Consider the following 17605-nt stretch of genomic DNA (forward strand, 5'->3'; position numbering starts at 1 on the left):
AGAGCCTCGGGCCAGTAAGCATCGTTCCTAATCGAGGGTCTTCTCTGACTGCCGAGTCAATACAAATGATTTTAATATGCATGTTCTTATTGCGTTGAATCATTGTCAAGAAGGCAAAATAAATCATTGAATTATGGCCCTTTAATGCTACAAATTGCTCAGTGCGTTTTGTGTTATTGACAATCGAGCGGCAAGAGCAAGTGATGCTAATGACATAATCTAGGTGTGATCGGGGGGTCAGCCCCTGCCTCACTCACTCTCCGCCGCATACCCCATCGCTGACAAACAGTCTCATCTGCACTGGATCATTTGCTGTCTCCAGATACGCTTGTGGTTTATTGCCAATTATCTCCCGCGATCCATTATCGATTACAGTGTTATCTTTCTTGCATTGCTTAATCTTTTGGTGGCACTACAGCACGCTGCGGGGGGGGCCTAGAATCACACTGCTAGACCACAGGAGCAGGACATATGATGGATGATTGTTCATTTGCCTGTAAATGATTATGTGATACACATTCTAGCAGTTAGTGTTACAAAAAAGGGGGCTGTGTTGATTTGCGATTCTATCTCTCATCAATAGATTCTCCACAGAAATAAACCAGGAGAAATAGAGACAATTTTTGTGGAGATGATCATTCTCCTCATTGACAATGAAACCAATACCACCAATTACTTTTCACGTATGATTCAACAGCTGTTAGTCTGGCTCCGAACGACAGTGTGTACGTTGTCTGACTTAGTTTTCTGACTGTCTGTTTTTTTAGCTGGGTGAACAACTTTGGCCATGAAGGACTGGGCCTCCTCTTGGACGCATTGGACAAGTTGCTGGATAAGAAACAGTAAGCTTCTTACATTTGAACTAATGTTCTTCTCAATACGCTCTACATACTGTCTAAATCTGTCATTCTTTTCCTTTCTCAACTCTTTTTCAGGCAAGAAAGTATCGACAAAAGAAACCAGCACAAGCTGATCCAATGTCTCAAGGCCTTCATGAACAATAAGGTGTGTACTTGTTTGGGTTGGTCCAAGGCTTTCATTCCAAAAGTTTTACTTACTGCAGTTTCTCTTGATTCTTGAGTGTTTTTAGATCGCCATGTAGCAGGACTCAATTGGCACCCAAAGCTGAACCACTTGAACAATCAATGTAATCATTTATTCTGCTTTTTACATCGACTCAAAGTGACTCCGAGGAGGGAAGAGAAGGACTGTACAGTGCAGAGGTGGTTCTGTATTCACCTTAAAGTGCTCCAAACAGAGACTGAATTTCTATAGCTTCAATGCCTCAATTTCAATGGCAAACCTGGAATAAAGTCTTATTCACATTGAAAAGGAGCAAGAGCGGTAGAAATGAAATCAATCAAAAGTGATATCACTTTATACCCCGTATGTAGTCATCTCAAAATCCTGTATGATGAAACCAGGTTGGTTGTTTTTCCTATCTAGAATGGCTGGACTTTGACAAGTGCTATTACGGGCAAGTAAAGCGGAGCTAATTTGCCATGTTGAGCCCATTGTCACCAAGTATTTAATTATTCTTTTTTGGGAAGCAGCACTGTCTCATCTCTCGAAAGTAGCACATTGTTCAAGGATGGATGAGCTATTGATATTGTTGCCCTTTATAAAAATCCCCATATGTGGTCAAGTATGCCCGTTGCTTGAATCTGAGATAGATTTAAAGGTAGTAGAGGACTATAAGTATTTGTCCCCACAGCCCTGTCCTGAATTGGCTTAATTCATCATAATCTCAATTTTCCCTTGGCCTCTATGTCCCTCTTTAAAAGAGAATTAGGGCTAACTATTACTTAAATTAGAGGTTCTTTGTAAAGTTAGTAGTTCTTTTTTTAACTGTAAGTGAGCGATCTCTATGAATGCAAATGCTCTCATTAATTTATACCCTATGGACACTTTTTCTTTTCTTCCTCTCTTACACGTCTACAGTATGGACTACAAAGGATTCTGGAAGATGAGCGGAGCTTGCTTCTCCTGGCCAGGGCCATTGACCCCAAACAGACCAGTATGATGACTGAGATCGTCAAGATCCTCTCAGCTATCTGTATCATTGGAGAGGAAAACATGTATGTTCACTGCAACATACTTCATTAGCGACACTCATCCAGCATTATTACATCCTCAATGTCACTCTCTGTGCCATGCATTGTCTTCCTCCCCACTTCTCCCCCCAGCAACGTAATACCGTCATGTACATTATGAGATTAAGGAAATATATTTGTAAGCCACAAGGAGGCTGCCGAGGGGAGGACGGCTCATAATGATGGCTGGAATGGAGTGAATGAAATGGTATCAGGCATTTTTTTTGTTGATGAATTCGATACCATTCCATGTATTCCGTTCCAGCCATTACTATCAATCAATCAAGTTTATTTTATATAGCCCTTCGTACATCAGCTAATATCTCGAAGTGCTGTACTTCGAGATATAAAACTCCCTAGAAACCCAGCCTAAAACCCCAAACAGCAAGCAATGCAGGTGTAGAAGCACGGTGGCTAGGAAAAACTCCCTAGAAAGGCCAAAACCTAGGAAAAACCTAGAGAGGAACCAGGCTATGAGGGGTGGCCAGTCCTCTTCTGGCTGTGCCGGGTGGAGATTATAACAGAACTATGCTAAGATGTTCAAAATGTTCATAAGTGACAAGCATGGTCAAATAATAATCATGAATAATTTTCAGTTGGCTTTTCATAGCCGATCATTAAGAGTTGAAAACAGCAGGTCTGGGACAGGTGGCGGTTCCATAACCGCAGGCAGAACAGTTGAAACTGGAATAGCAGCAAGGCCAGGAGGACTGGGGACAGCAAGGAGTCAACATGCCTGGTAGTCCTGACGTATGTTGCTAGGGCTCAGGTCCTCCGAGAGAGAGAAAGAAAGAGAGAAGGAGAAAATTAGAGAGAGCCAAGATTTTCAAAATGTTCATAAATGACAAGCATGGTCAAATAATAAATCAGGAATAAATGTCAGTTGGCTTTTCATAGCCGATCATTAAGAGTTGAAAACAGCAGGTCTGGGACAGGTAGGGGTTTCCGTAACCGCAGGCAGAACAGTTGAAACTGGAATAGCAGCAAGGCCAGGCGGACTGGGGACAGCAAGGAGTCATCATGCCCGGTAGTCCTGACGTATGGTCCTAGGGCTCAGGTCCTCCGAGAGAGAGAAAGAAAGAGAGAAGGAGAGAATTAGAGAGAGCCAAGATTTTCAAAATGTTCATAAATGACAAGCATGGTCAAATAATAATCAGGAATAAAAGTCAGTTGGCTTTTCATAGCCGATCATTAAGAGTTGAAAGCAGCAGGTCTGGGACAGGTAGGGGTTCCATAACCGCAGGCAGAGCAGTTGAAACTGGAACAGCAGCAAGGCCAGGTGGACTGGGGACAGCAAGGAGTCATCATGCCCGGTTTGCCGTGACGTATGGTCCTAGGGCTCAGGTTCTCAGAGAGAGAGAAAGAAAGAGAGAACGAGAGAATTAGAGAGAGCATACTTAAATTCACACAGGACACTGGATAAGACAGGAGAAGTACTCCAGGTATAACCAACTGACCCTAGCCCCCCGACACATAAACTACTGCAGCATAAATACTGGAGGCTGAGACAGGAGCGGTCAGGAGACACTGTGGCCCCATCCGAAGATACCCCCGGACAGGGCCAAACAGGAAGGATATAACCCCACCCACTTTGCCAAAGCACAGCCCCCGCACCACTAGAGGGATATCTTCAACCACCAACTTACAATCCTGACACAAGGCCGAGTATAGCCCACAAAGATCTCCACCACAGCACAAACCAAGGGGGGGCGCCAACCCAGACAGGAAGATCACGTCAGTAACTCAACCCACTCAAGTGACGCACCCCTCCTAGGGACGGCATGAAAGAGCACCAGTAAGCCAGTGACTCAGCCCCTGTAATAGGGTTAGAGGCAGAGAATCCCAGTGGAGAGAGGGGAACCGGCCAGGCAGAGACAGCAAGGGCGGTTCGTTGCTCCAGAGCCTTTCCGTTCACCTTCACACTCCTGGGCCAGACTACACTCAATCATATGACCTACTGAAGAGATAAGTCTTCAGTAAAGACTTAAAGGTTGAGACCGAGTCTGCGTCTCTCACATGGGTAGGCAGACCGTTCCATAAAAATGGGGGACTGTGCGGGGGGTTTATACTAACGTTAGTATCTGTACTTACTGGTGGCACAGACGCTGTTTCTTCCTTTCCTACACTGAAATTACCCTTGCCTAACGATTGCGTCTGAAGCTGGGCTTGCAGCACAGCTATCCTCGCCGTAAGGCGATCGTTCTCCTGTATATTATGAGTACAGCGACTGCAATTAGAAGGCATCATGTTAATGTTACTACTTAGCTTCGGCTGTTGAAGGTGCTGACGAACCATGTCCAGATAAAGCGTCCGGAGTGAAAAAGTTGAATGAGGGAAAAAAGTTGCGATGGAAAAACTAAAAATATAAACGGTAATTAAAAAGAAAAAAAAAACGTAAAGTTGTCAGCTAGCAAAGTAAAGTTTGCAACAAAACGCACAGCGACACGTCTGCAAATTCAAGAGGAAGTGACGTCAACTCGTCAAATTCCGTACTCGTACATCAAGCTGCCTCACGAGCCCATCCTCCCCACTTATGGTGTCACCAACCTCCTGTGTTGTAGACAATCTGTCACTGGCCCCAGCACAATACATTCTGTGCACTCATTGCATTTGCAGCAAGGGCTTTGAGCTGTATCGGTGCACTGCCAGTTAACATGTTCTGATTTAGCAGTTTGGGCTGTGTAATGTATTTAAGTGCTCAGTGTTGTTGGCCATGAACACACAGCTTCGCTGACAGATTATAAATTGAATCCAGCGGAGCTCTTTTTTATTGTGTCTGCCACAGAGCTGGACTAGAATAACAATGGCACTTCAAAGTAGGTCTGCATGCAGCAGAGGAAAATAAACAAACTGACAAATACGAAAAACCCAGTTAAAACTGTTTTTCGCATATCAGCTCCTCTGAATGCGTCTGCGGGACCATGGTTTTGGCCCCCGCTATGTTCAATGTAGGAATGTAAAAATGTGTGTGTTGAAGACGCCTGTCTCAATCCTTCCAATGATCACAGCCATGTTTAAGCATGTACAGCTGATAGACAGAAAATAGAGCTGAGGCCTCACTTTCCGACAACCTCGTCTGCTAGAGAGCTACGCTGTGACGTCGGCTCATTCTCAACACCACAAACTAAGTGACGGAATCAAAGGGCGAACGCGAGGAGTTAAGCAGATGTAGCACCTCTTTAAAGTTACAGTTTGAACAGGCATTAAAACCACTATGTCTGTACCCCCTGCACATGTCTGCAACTTTATCACCCCTATCACATAGAACAAGTCTGCTCCATGTATCTACAGTGCCAGTCAAAAGTTTGGACACGCCCACTCATTCAAGGGTTTTTCTTTATTTTTACTATTTCTACATTGTAGAATAATAGTGAAGACATCAAAACTATGAAATAACACATATGGAATCATGTAGTAACCAATATTTTTTTATTATATTTTGAGATTTTTCAAAGTAGCCACCCTTTGCCTTGATGACAGCTTTGCACACTCTTGGTATTATCTCAACCAGATTCATGAGGTAGTCACCGGGAATCCATTTCAATTAACAGGTGTGCCTTGTTCAAAGTTAATTTGTGGAATTTCTTTCCTTCTTAATGCGTTTGAGCCAATCAGTTATGTTGTGACGGGGGGTATACAAAAGATAGCCCTATTTAGTAAAATACCAAGTCCATAGTATGGCAAGAACAGCTCAAATAAGCAAAGAGAAACGACAGTCCATCATTACTTTAGGATATGAAGGTCAGTCAATCTGGAAAATTTCAAGAACTTTGAAAGTTTCTTCAAGTGCAGTCGCAAAAACCATCAAGTGTTATGATGAAACTGGCTCTCATGAGGACCACCACAGGAAAGGAAGACCGAGAGTTACCTCTGCTGCAGAGGATAAGTTCATTAGAGTTACAAGCCTCAGGAATTGCAGCCCAAATAAATGCTTCACAGAGTTCAAGTAACAGACACATCTCAACATCAACTGTTCAGAGGAGACTGCGTGAATCAGGCCTTCATGGTCGAATTGATGCAAAGAAACCACTACTAAAGGACACCAATAAGAAGGAGAGACTTGCTTGGGCCAAGAAACAGGAGCAATGGACATTAGACCAGTGGAAATCTGTCCTTTGGTCTGATGAGTCCAAATGTAAGATTTTTGGTTCCAACCACCGTGTCTTTGTGAGATGCAGAGTAGGTGAACGGATGGTCTCTGCATGGAGCATGGAGGAGGAGGTGTGATGGTGTGGGTGTGCTTTGCTGGTGACACTGTCTGTGATTTATTTAGAATTCAAGGCACACTTAACCAGCATGGCTATCACAGCATTCTGCAGCGTTACGCCATCCCATCTGGTTTGCGCTTAGTGGGACTATCATTTGTTTTTCAACAGGAGGGCTATTGTGTAAGGGCTATTTGACCAAGAAGGAGAGTGATCGAGAGTTGCATCAGATGACCTGTCCTCCACAATCACCTGACCTCAACCCAATTGAAATGGTTTGGGATGAGTTAGACCGCAGAGTGAAGGAAAAGCAGCCAACGAGTGCTCAGCACATGTTGGAACTCTTTCAAGACTGTTGGGAAAGCATTCCAGGTGAAGCTGGTTGAAAGAATGTCGAGAGTGTGCAAAGCTGTTATCAAGGAAAAGGGAGGCTACTTTGAAGAATCTAAAATATAACAGATATTTTGATTTGTTTAACACTTTTTTGGTTACTACATGATTCCATATGTGTTATTTCATAGTTTTGATGTCTTCACTATTATTCTAAAAAGTAGAAAATAGTCCAAATAAAGAAAAAACCCTTGAATGAGTAGGTGTGTCCAAACTTTTGACTGGTACTGTATATGTTACATTTATTACACACATATACTTCACATAATGGTTATAGGTCACTAATATTATTTCTAGGATTTTCAGTAAAATATAACACGATGATTAGTATTATATCCCTGGCAAAGTGTCCCCTTCCCAGGGCAAAGATTTGGATGGAGGCAAACTCACATAACACACATCAGTCTAATATAACCTATAAATGACTCGTTTTTGTCAACATACCTCCATCCTCCTCCCATGCCGTCACTGGGTTGGGTGGTACTCAGTGGGTAGACAGGGAGCACCCTGTGTAGGTTCTCCCCACATCTTCCCTCTCCTTGCTCCTCTGCAAGACTATTTCTGAGCAATGGGGAAGATCACAGGCATGGCTGGGTCATGAGACATCATTCCTCCCTGGGGACCCACGAACGCTTCAGCGCATCCTGGATGGCAAAGAGGCGAGAAACAGGAAAAAAAGAATGAGCTGAGAGAAAAAAAGAAAAAAAAAGCTTCCACGCAGCTCTCTCTCTCTCTCTCTCTCGCCTAGTCTTTGTTGTGCTTCTCCAGTGTATAGGAGATAAAGGCACGACAGCAAACCTAGCATTTACAACCCCGATGAGAGAGGCCCCCATGTCTGATCTGATGGTGTGATAAAGGGACGCCAGCTAAATAACTTTTGTTTGCCGTTTACTGAAGTGGCTATTTAAACTGACTTCACCTACTTGTGTTGCAGCTTCCGTTTGTGTGCAGGCGCATAGCAACACATTTCTTTAGTGTGATGCCTTCGTCTGAAAATGACCAAATCATTATTCATCAAAGGTGCCCGTGAGCGCTTGTAAACGGTCTCATTTGCTTTCACAACAATAGGTGTTTGTACACGTCAGTTCTGTACTCTTTTCCCTGTAATAAATCGATCCTGCCCTGGCATCGTCAGCTACGTTTGATTATGAATAGCTTTTACTGTGGATGATACCAGGCGTTGTATCAGCTACCAGGCGTTGTATGAGCATCACCAGAGTAATGAACTGTGGCGGCTAAATTGGTTACATACAATGTACAGTGTTGCCAACAAAGACAAAATATTTGTCTTGGGTCCCCACAGAATGCCCCTGACAAAGGCACGGGAAGAGACGAGATGATATATGGGGATGAGGTGAACATGATCTTATCTTAAATGTCCTGTCGGTGGGGCGATAAAGGTGCTTGTTGACTTTTTTTGTCTGTTTTGCTTTCTCTCAGCCTGGATAAGATTCTGGCTGCCATGACAATTGCAGCAGAGAGGAATAACAAGGAGAGATTCGCTCCGATAGTGGAGGGACTGGAGAATCACGAAGCCCAACAGCTCCAGGTCAGTATATACAAAGCCTGTTCGGATACAGACACACTCATATAACATAAACACACACACACGCACATGCACACATTGATTCATGCACCGCTTTCTCCACATCTTTCCCTTAGAACCCATCTCAAAAATATCCACGTCAATTCACAACACTCTTTCAACCTGCCACTTACAGAGTATCACATGTTGTAATGACTGTATTATTTTAATGCTAGTCTGCTTGGATTCGAGTCATACAACATTATTCTGCATTCATAGATATTAATTCACAAACTAGTTTAGCAACTCCAAGTTTTATCCATGATCTTAACTTGTTGACCTTTGAGGCAAGTTGTGGAAAGAAACACCTTTTTAAAACTCACATATATGCACATAATACAATAAATCACCCAAGTCTGCCATGTCATGTGCAATGGACAGAACTCGGCTCTAGCCAGTGTCATTCACCAAAATGGCCTCTCGGCTTGGAGCCGGTGTTTGACACAGAGTCGACCGTGGGCTATTAAAATGCGTTGAAGGTTCTCTCCCCTGCCCTAATAATCATCATCTGCTTCACTAGAGAAGCCCTACTCTGAAAAAGGACTCCTAAAAATAACACGAGACCAGAAGAGAGATGTTGACTGTCTGATATGTTTTTTTCTCATCCTCGTAATAAATACTTTTCATCTTTTTCTCAGTGTTGTTGAGGTGGGTCTCTGAGGACCCAGAGGAAAAGGGCTGCCATACAGCAATACACCTGTCTTTTCTTCTGTATTTTACTTTTCTTTCTCTGGCACTTTGCTGCACTCCAAATATTTTGAGGAACAAATCACTGCAAAATCACTGCAAACCGTGTATTTAATAATTTGTGAAATAATTTGTCATGTTCAGAGTGGTGGATCTATGGGAAGGAGGGAAGGGGGGGGGGGGGGTGGGGGGGGGGGGGGGAGGGAGGTAGAAAGCCCTTTGATTGTTTTCCTCAATCCTTAAACTGCCGCAAATGAAAAGAGCCACCGCTAATTGTGAAGTAAATTAAACTACCTTGCTGATGCAGAAGGTTAAAATAAATTAGAATACTTTTTAAAAACCTTCCGATGGTGCTGTGGATCCTGACTTTGTTAATGTGATTAAAATGGGTTTTGCCGATGGTTCGGGCTTTGCTCACTCCACTGTAGAGAGAAAGCCAGCCTGCATCCCAACTTTAAACCATCCCAGCAGTCCCACTTTTAATTACACTGACAGAAATCTCCTACTGTAAGCTCGGTTCACATGACGCCTGAGCTCCCCTCTCGCGTTGTTGCCAACCCCGGAAACAAGCGCCACAATAACCCTCCCTGAACCAATTCCACACAACAAACATTGTCGAGGTTTGTCTGCTTCGTATGATAGGAGGACAAATCTACATGTAGAGGAAGAGAAGTATGGACCTAGCTACTCATCCAGACAAAATAATTCTCGAAATATCTCTCTTGCTTTTGAACGGCTAAAGATGGAAGTAAAGTGATGAGAGTGAAGATAGTTTCAGCAAAGCTTCTAGTCTAGCGTCCCTGGCGGGTAGACTTCAGGCTTGGATTCCCAGTTCTTGGTCCAAGGCTCTGGAGGCCCTATTGGATCATTTAGAGGTCTGCTATGTTGCTGCTTGGCTCCATTGGCATGCTCTCAAAGCCACTGTCACATCCCCTTCCACACCACCAGCAGCACAGAACAGCCTAGGAGTTCTCCTTAAAGGGATACTTTGGGGTTTTGGCAATGAGGCTCTTTATCTACTTCCCCGGAGTCAGATTAACTCATGGATACCATTTTTATGTCTCTGTGTCCAGTATGAAGTTGGAGGTAGTTTTGTGAGCCAATGCTAACTATAGTATACCCATATCCAGTCAGTGCACTCATGCTAGTTACCATTGACTCGCGAAATGACACAGAGACATAAACATGGTATCTACGAGTTAATCAGACTCTGGGGACTCTGGGGAAATAGACAAGGAGCCTCATTGCCAAAATTAGTATCCCAAAGTATCCCTTTAAGCACACTGCTTTCCCGGGAGCGCGACAGACCTGGCGCATATGTCTGTATGAAGAGTCTCCATTAGCACCGACACATTCCCGTAAACCATAACACTGTGTGCCCTCACTCCACTGGATTAATACAAACCTGTTCGATCCCTCTGTCCCCCGGCTATAGAAGGGGGGGAAACACAGCAAAAACAAACCAATGCTGTTCATTCCAGATGGCTCTTATTCCCCATCGCCAGCTGAATTCCCACTAGCCATGTTCTCCGAGGGCATTAATTGGGCTAGAGTATGTGGGTGTCTGTGTGTGTGCGCCTGTGCATGCGTGTGTGTGTGTACATGTGCACATGTGTGTGTCTGTACGAGTCTCTCCAGGAAAACACTTACAGGAGGAATCGGTGTGAAAAACAGCCCAGGGACAGCATTCACAATGGACCGTTAATAAAAAATGCGGGCCAACACAAACGTGCCGATAGAGGTTTTTCTAAAGCCTACTTTTCACATGTCGTTCACGGAGATCCTTCAGCTCCTGATGAATTCGCCTGTCGGACGAGTACTCTGTCTTCTCCCATCGTTGATCCCCAGAGCCGCCTTATAGTCCGTTAAGGCCCATCAGCGTTTTCCCTTTGCCCTCTTTCTCCCATCCCTCCATCCCTCGTCTCGTCCCTAATCCAATAAATCAATTACAAATGCATATCTGGTCAGCGGACTCCCCGGGTTTTCTTCTCTTTTCGACTTCCTCTTACCCTCTACTTCCTTTTTGCTCCCTCTACACCATACTCAGACTATGGCCTATCTCTCCTCTTTCCCTCTCATCTCTTTGCTCTCCTCTTTCCTTTAATCTCTGGGAAAATGTATAAACATATGTTTTTTCACAAACAGGTCTTGTAACTCAACAGTGCCCGCTACATCATAAAATAGATTGATACCGTACACAGAGGTCGAGCATGATAAATCACCATATCACCATATCATTTAATGTTCAGTAAAATGAATGCCATAAATGGGTTCTCTCTAACGGTCTCTCTGGCATTTGTGTGCTGAACAACAGGTGGCCTGCATGCAGCTGATCAACGCCCTGGTCACCTCTCCGGACGATCTGGACTTCAGGATACATCTGCGCAATGAGTTCCTCCGCTGTGGCCTCAAAAAGATCCTACCGGTGAGCCACCCTGAAAATCGGTTAGATTTCCTTGTCGTCACAATTTGCAAAAAATAGCGGGCTCGGCATAGTGAAGAAACTGTATGAATGTAGGTGCATTATCATTTATACACTGTTTCGATTTGGTTTTAGTCATTTTAAAGTATATTGAGTTCTTTCCCCCGCAACCCCCCCCCCCAACATTTTTTTTAGTCTAACATCCATGGGCTGGATTGGACTCCCTTGCATGTCTTATGTTTGACACCCCTAATTTTTCTGGGCCATTACAGGAAGTAGCAAATGCACATCCCTTTATGCATTTCAATACTGTATGTATATTGCTCCCATTATTATATTGGAGCGTTCTAGCTCACCTCACCGCGTGGCACCACCTCACTGATCACACCTCGCTCTGGGTATCATCAATCAGCAGTCAGATCCTTGCACTCGGCTAAGACAAATAAGCATCCACTCATCACTCTTGACCTAATTTGCAGAGGGGAATTTGCCACTTGTTAATAAGTTATCCTGTCTTGATTATTGCTGTCATTAGTTCAATTATCTTCCTCTCTGCCCCCCGATATGATGGAGTTTCCTTTAGAATAATTCATTAATGTCACATTTGAAGCTTTAATGCAAGCATTTAAACTGACGCAGGGCCCACTAATTGTGAATTATGTTGTGGAGCCAATAAATAGTCAAGTGACCAACATGAAAACAAAAATGAACCAGGTCCATGATGATGTACAGGGGTATTGCTATTGGCCCACAGTCCTCGAGTCCCCTTATTTCTGTGGCATTGCGTGCGGCTTCCCTCTCTGAACTGTCGTTTCCGAAGACAGATGGCATGCCCGAAAGAGCAGCGAGGTGATTGATAGATGCAGAAATCGGGTTACATTTGGCCTGGTGTCATCGGTCAACTCCAACTCTGATGATTCATAGGAAAGTTGTAAAGTGCACTGTTAAAGCCCCTTGTGGAATGGGCAGGTGTGGAGAGCTGGGTGATCCAGGCTGGCAAGGAAGGGGGGTGGTGGGTATTTTATACATTTTTATTTTGTTTAACCTTTATTTAACTAGGCAAGTCAGTTAAAAACAAATTATTATTTACAATGACGGCCTACCCTGGCCAAACCCTAACCCAGACGACACTGTGCCAATTGTGTGCCGCTCTATAGGACTCCCAATCACGGCCGGTTGTGATACATCCTGTAATCGAACCAGAGTCTGTAGTGACGCCTCTAACACTGAGATGCAGTGCGTTAGACCGCTGCGCCACTCAGGAGCCTGAATCCTAGATCTTAGTTCCCATACAGCTGTGACATGGCAACCATCAACAATGGTCTCAGTTAATGGAATCAGTTAGGGATATGACAATTGTTTAAACTGCAATACTTCCGAAAACACTTGCATCTTTAATAGCAAGCTAGTGAGGGACAGAGAGAGAAGTGAGGGGCACAGTATAGGCAGAACCGTGCACTAGGCCTATCTATCGGGCAATCACTAGACCTATCTATCGGGCAACACTTCACTCTTACACAGTCACAGTATCTGCGCATGTGCACAGGTTCTCTTCACGCTGTTCACAGCATTGTAGCCAGGGCACCAAAACAGCGGAGAAGTTGAGCCTTGTGCTGTTGCGGAAATTGACCCTCTGTGCTGTTTACTTTATGCTACGTAAAAAAACATCGTTTTTTTTCTCGCTTTGGGATTTTTCTTAACGTTAAGGATCCCAATTTTGTTTAATCATTTTAATGTTTAAACGTTCACACCCCTAGAACCGTTATAAGTTAGTACAATCTAGTTGAGTTATGTAGGTTTATGTAGTACTGATAACACTGTATATAAATGAATTAATCTGTACGGTACAGTATATGCATCCAATGCTCTGTTGTCTATCTCATTACATCACATTACAATACAACACAGGCCAACATTTTCCATTCCGTTGGAACAATCGATAATGAGGTATTGAGTCCTTTGCTGTCTAATACCACAGTCTATTCATTTATCTGAATTACAGGAGCTGAAAGAGACAGAGGAGCTGGACATCCAACTGAAGGTGTTCAACGAGAACAAGGAGGAGGACTCCATTGAGCTCTCCCATCGCCTTGATGACATCCGTGCTGAGATGGAATATCCTTTTGTCCGCCTGCGCCACTGCACCGGCCATGGAAAAGGGCTGCTGGAAATGAGTGTATTGTGTCGGCCTTACCAGGCTTACAGGTCTACAGCAGGCATGGTCGGGTTCATAAGAGAAGAATTTGAGGATCTATAGTGCAATCTCCCTGACCTATCTCTTACCTGGTTAACCAGGTAAACAATCTCTTCTCCCCCTCTCATCGCCATTCCTCATCTCCTCTCGGACGTCTAGATCTTACCTAGATGATGCAAGACACAGAAGGCGGCTGTCAATCACTACCAGTTGTTTTGTCTTCAGAACAAACTCTGTTTATTTTATGGCTATCACTTTTAAGTCTTGTTATGGTACAGTGGATAAATGTTTTAGTGCCGTTGCTTTGGCTGGTACACGAGGTCACTCTTCAGTCACCTCTTTGTTTTGTCTGGTTAATCACACCTGTGTCCGTTTGAGCCATTACCTTACCTTTCTTCTTTTCCGTTTAGTTAGAAATGACAAGTTGGTTTCTCCAAGTCGTCCCTCTAGGTCTGCTCAACTGGAAACTTAAAGTGGTTAAAAGTGAGCCCTAATTGGGTCCCAAGTTTGAGACTTGTTGTAAAGCATATTTGGCTAGGTGCCTAATAATTCAAGGAGCATCTCTAAGGGCATTTGGATGTGTGAAACACTGACACGATAGGTAGACAGTGCAGGGCCAGATACTGTTATACAGATGTTCTCTCTGCCAACCTTTGTCTCCCCAAATCCCACAGTGCTCAAATATCCGCCACTGAGGGCTGTGCTGAGTGACAGTTACCGTTGACGCTCGGAGAGGGAGAGAAAGAGAGAGAGCGAGGGAAGGGGGGAAAAACGGACACTGCGCCTGGCTTAATGATGTGCTTGAGCAGGTTCACAAATTTATCGGGCCCAATGTTTGTTTCGAAGGACAATGTGGTATTGATCTGTGAATAGTCTTCATGATGTGCATGCTAGCTCTACTCTCTGACACACACACAAACATGCACACACACAAACACACAGTCCCGGCTGCCTCCTCTGTAGCTTGTTTTCCCTGCCTGCCTCATGAATATTAACACAGAGAGACGCGTGTCCTCTGTGTCCGGCCCAGGTCCGGGTGCTGAGGGGGTGACTCCGGGCCACTAATGAATATTAATGATGCTGTGGAATAGTGATTGATTGACCCTATCACTGACTGGTCCACATCGCACCTCCACTGCTGCTCATTTTTATTCATGATCCCCAGCTCCACAACATGAGTAGAAGTCAAATGTAGCAAGAGAAAGAGAGCGAGGGAGGGAGAAAAAGAGAAGTGTGTGCTTTTGGATTTGCATTGTTCTGTAGGTAGAGCTTTGTTCATGTCTGCTGCTTACCGATAGATGTAGCTGCTTGGACGCTTTCCAAGTCCGGGCTTCTTCCATACTTACAGTACTCCCCCCCCCCCCCTCAACTACCAGTGTGGTGAGCCTATAATTGCATCTCACCGGTTTGGTAATTCTCATCGACTTCATCCAGGCTAATACAGGAGTGCGAAACGATACTTCAGAGAAGCCTGTATTCCCATCTCCTGCGCTCGCCGAATTTGATATGGGAGAACCGTTTTAATTACAATTGTGGCAGAAGTGAATAGGAAAATGTCAAACAGTGTTAAAAAGGATAGATTTGCACTGATTGCGGTGGCTGGATCATGTGGTGTATGAAATAGTGAGTACAGTTGGAGAGAATGATGCCCGTGTTCTGTCATTTTGCGTGTCACGTCTTTGCACTGATTGTCAGGTGATGCTCATTCATGCTAAAGTTAACTTTTCAGAGGCGATCAACGCTCGCTTATCATTTAAATATTTTGAGACAATGAGTTTAACAGTTTTTCCATTGGAATGATATAATTTGCTTTACACAACTTTGACATGGCCTATTCTAAAAACCCCGAAACGAAGCTAGTCCAACCATGTCCTCTCCGATAATCTGAGGAAAGCAGGTCCTTGGTCCCTCCTTTTAAGCCCTCTGGCCCAAAAAATTACACAAATCAGATAGGTTTATTTACTGCTTGCTGACCACAGACAAATGTGAATGAACGCAGAGCCACTGACTGTGAAAGTGTTTCAAACCATACAGTGTATCACGCCACAGTCAGCACGCAAATATTTCAGCCGACATTGTTAAAACGCACATTACATATTGTGGTGGCTATCGATTTTTCATCCTTCTCAGTTTAACACTTGACTTTCCCACCTTATTCTATTTCCTTGTTTTCTGCATGTGTGCACATATTTCAAATAGGGCTATTTGTTTAGGTTTTTAGACATGGTTTTTAAACGATGAATATCCACGGGAGGATCCTTTCTCAACCAAACAGTTATGCATAATAGTGATAATAATAATAATAATAACCCTCTCAGGCTATTAATTTCTCACTTTTTTTTTTACAGTTTTGGGACTGTTTTTTTGTTGTAGTTCAAACAAGATCAAATGATATCTGGCTATAGATTAAAATCCCATGTGAATATTTCTCGTAAACACAGATGTACAATAGATGGTACTTTGATTTTGATACTATTCTGAAATCCCACTTGGATATTATTTGTAAAGTCACTTTTGCCTTGATTTGAACGTTGCTTCCTATGGTTTGAATTCCATACAAATCAACTGTGAGATGTGCCAAGTGCTCCATTTCACAGCCTCTGGCAGTTCCTGTTCTTTTTGGAGAAAAAAAATAGCCAGCAATTCAACTCAGAGAAACGGACATAATATTTTTTTTTTTTTTTAGACACCACTTTTCTTATGAAAAAAACCCCAAACAGACAATGATTTCTTATCTGATTCAACAACTATTTTAGACATCAAAAGCCATCGCTCGCGCTCCTTGGGGAGCCGAGTTGTCCGACACATAATCAATACCTTTTGCAAGTTTAAGAACACATCGTTTCTCTTCGACGGACAAGACGAGGCACGATCGTGAAGACTTGAATTTCAGCAATATTTTCCACAGTGACTGATCCCCTTTTCATGATTCTCCCTTAAAATATTCAAACCCAATGGAGTTTTCATGTGATTAATTTCCTCCTCCTTGAAAGGTGTCAAGTGACAGGTAGACCACAGGGACCATTCTTTATTGCCAATTCACCTCCTCATGTGAGCTGTTTACTCTTCTGCAGCTCCCCGATGGGAAAACGGATGTGAGGAGTTGTCGCAGTGTTTGCTTGTACACAATGACGCCTGTCTGAGTACTTGATTGAGGGGGAAAAATTGTAAAACAAACACTGTGAATCGAGGATCTATCGAAATTATTCTGATGTATTTTAGAATGCACTGTCACTATATTATTAGATTGCTATGAGGAGAGGCAGCGAAAGCTAATAATGGAATTGGTTAGAAAGGGCACATAGATTGTACTGCTGTATATTTTTCCTTTATTAAATCTGCAGTTTTTTTCTGCATTATGCCTAGTACATTTTCACTCATACTGTACAAGCAAAAAGGCCATGCTGTTATATACCTTAATCCCCTTCTCACTGATATGGGTGAGGTGTACCATCTCCTGTCCAACATGGTGAAAGACACTGGATCGGAGACCTACTTCCTGTCCATCCTACAGCACCTCCTGCTCATCAGGAATGACTACTACATCAGGTGACTTCTGCCCACAAACACCCATGTCTCTTTTCACTGTTTTCACAGGAACACTGCATTTCCACAAGACTGGTCTTGAGAAAGGCATAAGGCAAACATTTTGACATTAAAACAGTTTCTACTCTGTACTGTATGTAGCTCTATAGGGGATATACTTTACTTTGTAGAGCTGATGCGCTAGTTCTGCATTATCAACACAGAAACCTCAGACGTCCTCTCCTTGACACCATATTCGAGTTAGGCCAGATAACAAAACACGTCACTGACTCCTGTAGATTACAGTGTGCTTACGAGCCTTTCAGATGTAAAGCTACTTCCTGCAATCTACCATTTCCCATACATGCTATTATATCCTTAGCACTTTATTATGATACCTTTATTTCAACAAGGAACACAGACTGAGACCAAGGTCTCTTTTACAGCTGGGCCCTGCGCATACTTGTTTACACGTACAGTTTAGGTGCAATGACTAAGAAACTA

At 43.5% G+C, this 17605-nt stretch overlaps 1 protein-coding gene across 1 annotated transcript in view; it reads left to right on the forward strand.

Moving 5' to 3' along the window:
- Positions 1–17605, forward strand: part of LOC120061859 (protein diaphanous homolog 2-like) — a 467422-nt gene that overhangs the window by 179514 nt on the left and 270303 nt on the right. The window contains exons 8-14 of the mRNA XM_039011641.1: positions 768–842; positions 936–1005; positions 1942–2078; positions 8129–8237; positions 11275–11385; positions 13385–13497; positions 17009–17125. Coding sequence (XP_038867569.1) covers positions 768–842; positions 936–1005; positions 1942–2078; positions 8129–8237; positions 11275–11385; positions 13385–13497; positions 17009–17125 — 732 coding nt within the window. The remainder of the gene's footprint in view (positions 1–767; positions 843–935; positions 1006–1941; positions 2079–8128; positions 8238–11274; positions 11386–13384; positions 13498–17008; positions 17126–17605) is intronic.

This window comes from Salvelinus namaycush, chromosome 17 (genome assembly GCF_016432855.1).
Source record: "Salvelinus namaycush isolate Seneca chromosome 17, SaNama_1.0, whole genome shotgun sequence".
Lineage (NCBI taxonomy): Eukaryota > Metazoa > Chordata > Actinopteri > Salmoniformes > Salmonidae > Salvelinus > Salvelinus namaycush.